This window comes from Triticum aestivum, chromosome 5D (assembly GCF_018294505.1).
Source record: "Triticum aestivum cultivar Chinese Spring chromosome 5D, IWGSC CS RefSeq v2.1, whole genome shotgun sequence".
NCBI lineage: Eukaryota > Viridiplantae > Streptophyta > Magnoliopsida > Poales > Poaceae > Triticum > Triticum aestivum.
In genome coordinates this window covers 555,716,326-555,723,266 of record NC_057808.1, presented here as the reverse complement: position 1 = coordinate 555,723,266, position 6,941 = coordinate 555,716,326, and the positions used below count along the sequence as shown (strand labels likewise).

The following is a 6,941-nucleotide window of genomic DNA, read 5'->3' as shown; positions in this document are numbered from 1 at the left end:
TTGCTGTTGTGCTGCGTTTGTAAATTGGTTAAGAGTGCAACGAGAGAGACTCCAGCCAGAGATTAAAAAAGGAGCTAGAGAATATTGCTGCTTTGCTTTGCTATGTTTGCTGGGTGAGCATGGAGGCAAGGAATCGCTTTTGCTTTGCTTGCATGGAACCAAAAGCATAACGAATATATGGAGTGGCCGTCTTTCTTTGCTTGAATCTAACTCCAAATTAAGACATTCTATCTATGCGTGTCGTGTGTGCGTGTCCATGAGATGTGATGTGCACTGGCTGGTGTACGTAATTAAGGTGCAACTGATCGAGTATGTAATAAACTAACTTAGCTGCTTAAAGCAAAGTGGTGCCCCCTTGGCAATCATGCTTATTATTGCTTAATAAAGCAGTTGTTGAACCACTTTGTTGCATTTTCGATGAGATGATGCACAACATGAAGCGGTTTGTTGAAATTGTAGAGAGCTTGGCACCACATCACAAGAAGCTCTCTGCAAACACTAACTATAACGTTCAACATGCAGGATGTGAGTGACGAAATAAATATTGGGGTTGGATTTCTTCCCTCCTGTCCTGTCCTGTCCTGAGACGATCGAAAGCCTGAAACCGTAATAATTTTTTTTTAAGCGGCCGGCGTTGCCGACATTTCATTGATTTAAGCAGAAGGGAGAGTGACAAAAGGGGTGATCAAGTGATCAAAGGAGAAATTACAACTGCTCCGCAGCTAGGAGAAAAACTGCGAGTCCAAGATCAGGAGGGAATATTTTCACGTCACTTCCCCGAAGGGTAACTCTAGGCACTTTGAACCGGCCATCCGCCACTGCTCCATGTCGCGCTTGCAAGCTTCAATGATGTGCCTTGCGTTTGCCTGCTTTCCCCTGAATGTACATGCGTTGCGCTCTAACCATATATGCCAGGAGATCAGCGCCACAACGGTTTTCACACCCTTCCTGTGGTCGGGTGCAGCCACAAGTGAAACCGTAATAATCACAAGCCTATTAAGGAACATTAGCATTGAAAGGCATGACTGCTTGAAAGCTGACTAGCTAGTAAATGTGCAAGAGTATATGTATGTATATTCAGAACACCATACACAGAAGAATGTAAAGAGCAGATTCCAAATGTACCTTGATGGTTTTTCTTTTGTAAAAAGAAGAGATCCTTCCCGGAGACATAATATTTCCCCAGTTGACATGCCCGTCCCCGGATCCTTTAAAATGTCACCAATATGTATAATTAATCTTGTCCTGCTGCAGGCTGGCTGCAGCTGATGAATTTTGTAGCAGATCCATCCATCCATCTGAATCTGAAAGAAAAAAAGAAAGGAACCACTGAGAGGAAGATTTTGCACGTGGATAAAACATGAAAGGAAACTACAAAGAGAAGAAGTAACACAAGCTACAAGAATAAAGCTCAAGTGGCGCGCGTCGCGTCGGCCGGGGCAGAGTACCTCCGACCCCCGCCGCCGCCCCGACTCGACCTCCGACGCATTCTTGTTGGGGCCCCGACTCCACGACCTCTTCCCGCTATGGCCCAGGTCCGCCGCCGGTGGCCTCCTCCCGGATACACTCCCAGATCCGAGGCCGCCGCCGCTGCGCACAAAACTCTGTCCGCCGTGTCGAGGATACCCCGAAGACGGCGAGACAATATTTCAAGACATCGGGGCTAGCAAAGCCCCTCAGTCCGACTGCTCAGGCCGCCCCAGATGGCCCCCTGTCCGACTGCCCGGGCCGGCTCGCCACCCGGCTGCCGGGGAAGCTCCCCGTCCGGCTGCTCCATCCGGCCTGCTGTGCGGAGTCAACCGCTGCTCCGACCCGACACCGACAAGACAGCCACATCGTGGCCATGCCTGACCACTATTGCTGCATAGGCATACACTGTTCATCCACGGTACACTCCATCATGTATAGTGTAGAGCCACCGACCAATAGTGTATCTTATCCCCTGGGCACTAGTATATAAAGTGAACCAGGTGAGCTCACACTCTCACGGGCACACACATATCCATAGGGGCGAAACTTCAAAACGACAAAATATGGCCACAAAGCACGGGTGTATAAAGTACAACTCCTCCTAAAATAGAAAACTAGGAATTCTAGATACCGTTGAGGCAAAGCGAAACCAATGGCAATCACAGAGTTTTTTTTTTAAGATTTAGAAGTACAAAGCACCTCAAACATAACAAAAATTACATCGAGATCTTTGGGCCATCAAACGACCACTACTGTCGCTAGAACGAGTTGTCAACATGCCGCTGTCGCCGCTCCCCTACCGGAGTCGGTTTCACCTTGTCGATGACAACCGGAAAGTCTTCGTGCAGGTGGCCCTAAGGAGCAGGAGCCGTAGTCATTGCCGTTGAACCCTCGAATAGGAATTACAATTGGATTATTTGGTGTAATGGGTATAGTCATGACCATTCTAATATGGGGACAAATGATAGTCCAAAAGACAAGATTGAACAAAGTTAAGAAGGAGTATTTTCGTTAGCACGGAGGCGTGCTTTTGTTTGATAGGATGAAACTAGAGAAAGGTCTTTCTTTCAGTGTATTTTCAGAAGTTGAACTCATACATGCAACCGACAACTTTGACAAATAGCAGAATACTTGGAAAAGAGGGGAATGGGACTGTCTATAAAGGGATAACAAATAGTAACATGCATGTTGCAATTAAAATATGTGGATTAGTTGACGAGAGGGAAAAGAAGGAATTTGGCCAAGAGATGCTCATTTTGTCCTAATTCAATCACAAGAATATTGTTAAGCTTTTGGGTTGCTGCCTTGAGGTGGTATATGATATGAGTTTGTTCAAAGTGGTATCCTATTTGAGCTTATTCATGTCAAGAACCAAGCGCAGCAAATCTCCTTCAGGACCCCTCTTAAGAATTGTTCATGAAGCAAACGAAAAGACTCGGCTTCCTGCATTGCAGTGTGGAAACTTCCAACATCCTTCTTGATGATAACTACATGGCCAAAGTATCGGACTTTGGAGCCTCCATACTAGCCCCATCTGACAAAGAGCAGTTTGTCACTATGGTTCAGGGTACTTGTGGATATCTTGATCCTGAATACATGCAAGTTAATTTATTTATTTTGAAACGAGGCAAAATATTTGCCATTTTTTATTGATTAAGGAGAAGAGAATTGCCCGGTTAATTGACGGAAAACCTGGCCAAGAAAGCATGGCATTGTTGAGAGGAATTGCGGACCTGGCTAAGAAATGCCTAGATATGTGTGATGGCCTTCCATGAAAGAGGTCGCCAATGAGCTCAATAGATTGAGGAAGCTTTCAATACATCCTTGGGCTCAGTTGGATGTGGAGACCCGATGCAGAGAGCCAGTGGTCATGAAATAGAGTCCAGTGGGTATGCTATTGGTGAAAGTGACAACCAACATATAAGCCCAAGAAGTAACATATACAGAGAGGTTATTTCATCAGCACATGCATGTTGGCAAGATGAAAACAGTGTGCGCCGTCAGCTGTAGTGACTAGGTTTGTAGGTGTAGTGATTGCTGAAACAGATCCTGAAGCTCAGTGTTAACAGTTGTGACTGAAGTACAATCGATCTGAGGGATGAGTTCCTAAGTTGTACAATCCCCAGGGCAGGGCGTACGGTAGACATTACAATATACATTACCAGAATGAGCGACGACCTAGATTTTCAGAGTTCGTCAAGAATTCAAGATCATGCTCGCTCGCTTGGTTACTAAGGGATTGAGGGGCCAGGAAGAAATACATAGGGACGGTGGCCAAGAGAGCACAAGATAGAGTGATCAGTCAAAATCTGACTCTCCCCTATTCGAGGCAAACTTCTATGTGCAACAAGCAACCAGAATGCGCCTACATTGATCAGATCAGAATGTAGGTTTCGGTATAACAAATACAGACATGGTAATGCAACTTTTCATCAATAATAATAAAAGACTTCGAAATGCTGCTACATGCATCCGAATTTCAGGCTTTGCTGAGCTAGGCCAAGTTTCAGTATTGTAGACTAGATTGCGAGTGAACCAACCAGCGGGGTGTCATCATCAAAAGCAGATAAGAGGAATCCATTGGCATCATGACAATCAGATCTTAGACAGTAGGAACATCTTTGATATCAAGCTAAGGAGAATCTGAATGCAATCTGAGCATGCCTAATGTCAAGGAGACCACACACTTGAGCAAAACTCACCAAAGGCTGGAGCTCAGGTATATTGTGAACCAATCAACCAAAAAGCGGTATGCAATCATCATCAAAAAGCAGCTAAAAAGGAATCCACTGGCAACTCAGCATTCATAACTCGGATAAAAACTCGGTGGGAGAAACTAAAAGTTTCCAACTGCAGCAAATACAGAAGGCCTAGGAGAGGGAGCAAAACAGAGCCGTCATAGAAAACCATGACCACGTAGCAGTTCGGGTCAAGTAATGCTTCGCTATTGGCGGGGCGAGTCTATAAGATCAGGCTTTTGTCTCCTGGGCTACCTCCTCAAAGGTCTCTCCGGGAACGAGCTCCGGAACATCGTCGTCGTTCTCCTCCTTGGGCTGGATGGCGCCCGCAGCAGCCACCTGCTTCTGCATCTCCTCAGCAATCCTCTGCAGGTGCTCCATGTTGTCAGGGCCTGGAACAAACAGGCAGAATTTAGAACCATGCTGGTGCTTTCATAAACTAGTGTATAGTCTTATGCTACCTAGTATATAGTCTTATGAAACGTAACAGGAACTGAACAAGCATCCATGTGTCAAAGCTAGAGAAAGAACAGCAGCAGAGAGGCAATTAACAGAATGACTATTAATCGCCCAATGACGAGCATAAAAACACTAGCAGCCGACTTGTGTTAAGTGACACAAGTACAGGAAGGAAAAGTATGGTGTAAGAATGCAGCTAGATATATGAGGTTGGCAGGTCGGCAACATAATTTTAATAACAGAAAGTCAGACAGGTAATGTGAGTCGCTCAAGAATTAATAAAACGGATGTCATAAATTTTAAGCCCAATTGCCTGTACAGAATTATAAATCAAGTTTCAGATTATTAAGCTAAGCTATTTATTGGATGGTCTCACTATGTCACACAGAGTAGCATACCCACTCTGAAATATAATAAAATGGAAGTCAAAAGCGTGAAGCCAAAGCGCCAGCACAGACTTTCTATAAATCAACTTAAAAGATTATTAAACCAAACTAGTAATTGGATAGTGTAACTAAGTCAGAAGGAGTAGCATACCCAATTGGTTAATGATCGAAGGAAGAACATCTTGTAGCTCTGTCAAGTCAAACCATGAATATAATAAGTAAACACAATAGAATGAATACAAAAAGAAAGTGCCAGAGAAACAGTAATTCAAAGGCAACAGCATATTAGGGCGAAGACATGTCTTAACAGCAGGCATGTCATGACTGGGAGAACTAAAGTGCATGGCTTCACCGGTTACAAGACTAGTCAGGTGCACAGAGAGATGGTATAAACTTGTTCAGATTGACTAGGACAATTAAGGAATAACAATCAGTGGATCTCGCTTGAATGGATGCAAATGAGGGTTAGCTGTTGCATTAAAGCGATGCATCCATAAATCCAATCTAAGAATGTTACAACTTGCACCGTCATCATCATGGCCAAATGATAGGGAGGTGAGAGGGATCCATACTCTTGGTCTGGGGAGTCCCGCTGACCACCCATGTGTTTGCGGCGATGGACGCTTGCACTGCATCGACAGAAACACAAACAAGTCAGTAATCCCCATCTCCACCTCCACATGATGAGCAGAAGCAAGCAGCGAGCATACAGCTAGAAGAGCAGCGCCGTGAACGGAGGAAAGAGCGCACCTTTGGGGTTGAGGAACTGGATGACGAGGTCGTCCTTGAAGATGTTGACCTCCTCGATGGCGGGGATGGTGTTGACGCCCACCCTCTTGAGCGTGCTCTGCAGCCGCTTGTCGTCCGTGGTCGCCGTCTTGTGCACCGCCTTCTTCTTCCTGCACCAGACCCCAGCCCAACGGAGGCAGATTAGCGCTTGAAATCCCAACCTTTTCCACAGATCGAGGCGGAGGACCTACCGGCGCACGGTGCCCTTGCCGCCGGTGCGGACGGCGCCGGCCATCTTCATGAGCCTCTCCTTGTTCATCTGCGGAACCAGCCACCAAAGAAACAACCCGTGAGATCTCCGTCCCTGCGGCGGGGCGTCCGATCTGAGCGCGCGATTCGCGGGGAGGGGCGTGGGGGAGGAGGACTGACCTTGCCGGAGCGGGTGGGTCGCGGCGTCGGCGCCGGCGGGCGGTGGGGCTTGAGCGTGCAGCGGGGAGGGATGGGGGGAGGAGCGGCTGGGGCGGCGGCGCAGGGGAGTCCCGTAGGTTTTGTGGGTGGATTATAGGGTTTTCCTTTTTGCGCACGGGCCCCTGGTTGTTTCGTGTTTTGCGTGTTGGGCCCTGGCAGTATTGGGCTGGACCTTGCTGTACAGGCTCCGGCCCGTGTTCAGCGTCGACGGACCCAATCCGCAGGAGGGTGATGGGCCCAATCCGCCACAGGCTCCTTTTATAAAGGCCTAAATGTGCCTGCCCTCCACTTCTGGCCATTCCGGTTTATTCTGTCCACTAAAAAAAGACCGGTTTATTCTATGGGATGTTTTAAGCTCCCACGTGGATTTATGCGAGCACATGAACTCTCTGATCAGAAATTTTTGGTAGGAAAGCAGAGTTCGGGGAAGTCGACGAGCCGGCGGGATGTGGCCGAAACATCGCAGCAGCGATGGCTTGAGGACATGCCCGCTCTGCGCTGCGGATGGGCGGCGGGGATCGACGACCATGGGTTTCAGCCATTAGGGAGGAGGGGGCGGCAGGGAACGGCGGGGGAGTCGCCGACGGCGACGATTGGGGAGGAGGAGAGGCAGAGGAGGGTGGGGAGTTTTTACTCGGTCACCAAACGACGGAGTAAATATAGGCGTCGGATACGCGGTGAAGAAAAATTT

General features: G+C 47.6%; 1 protein-coding gene across 1 annotated transcript; it reads right to left on the bottom strand.

Moving 5' to 3' along the window:
• Positions 1-4,245: 4,245 nt before the first annotated feature.
• Positions 4,246-6,363, bottom strand: LOC123123827 (nascent polypeptide-associated complex subunit beta; the record flags this gene model as incomplete). Its single annotated transcript, XM_044544454.1, is given in 6 exon segments — positions 4,246-4,600; positions 5,205-5,243; positions 5,626-5,682; positions 5,804-5,952; positions 6,034-6,101; positions 6,212-6,363. Coding segments are annotated over 6 exon segments (626 nt in total), but the record flags the coding sequence as incomplete, so codon positions are not given.
• Between the last annotated feature and the right edge of the window lie 578 nt (positions 6,364-6,941).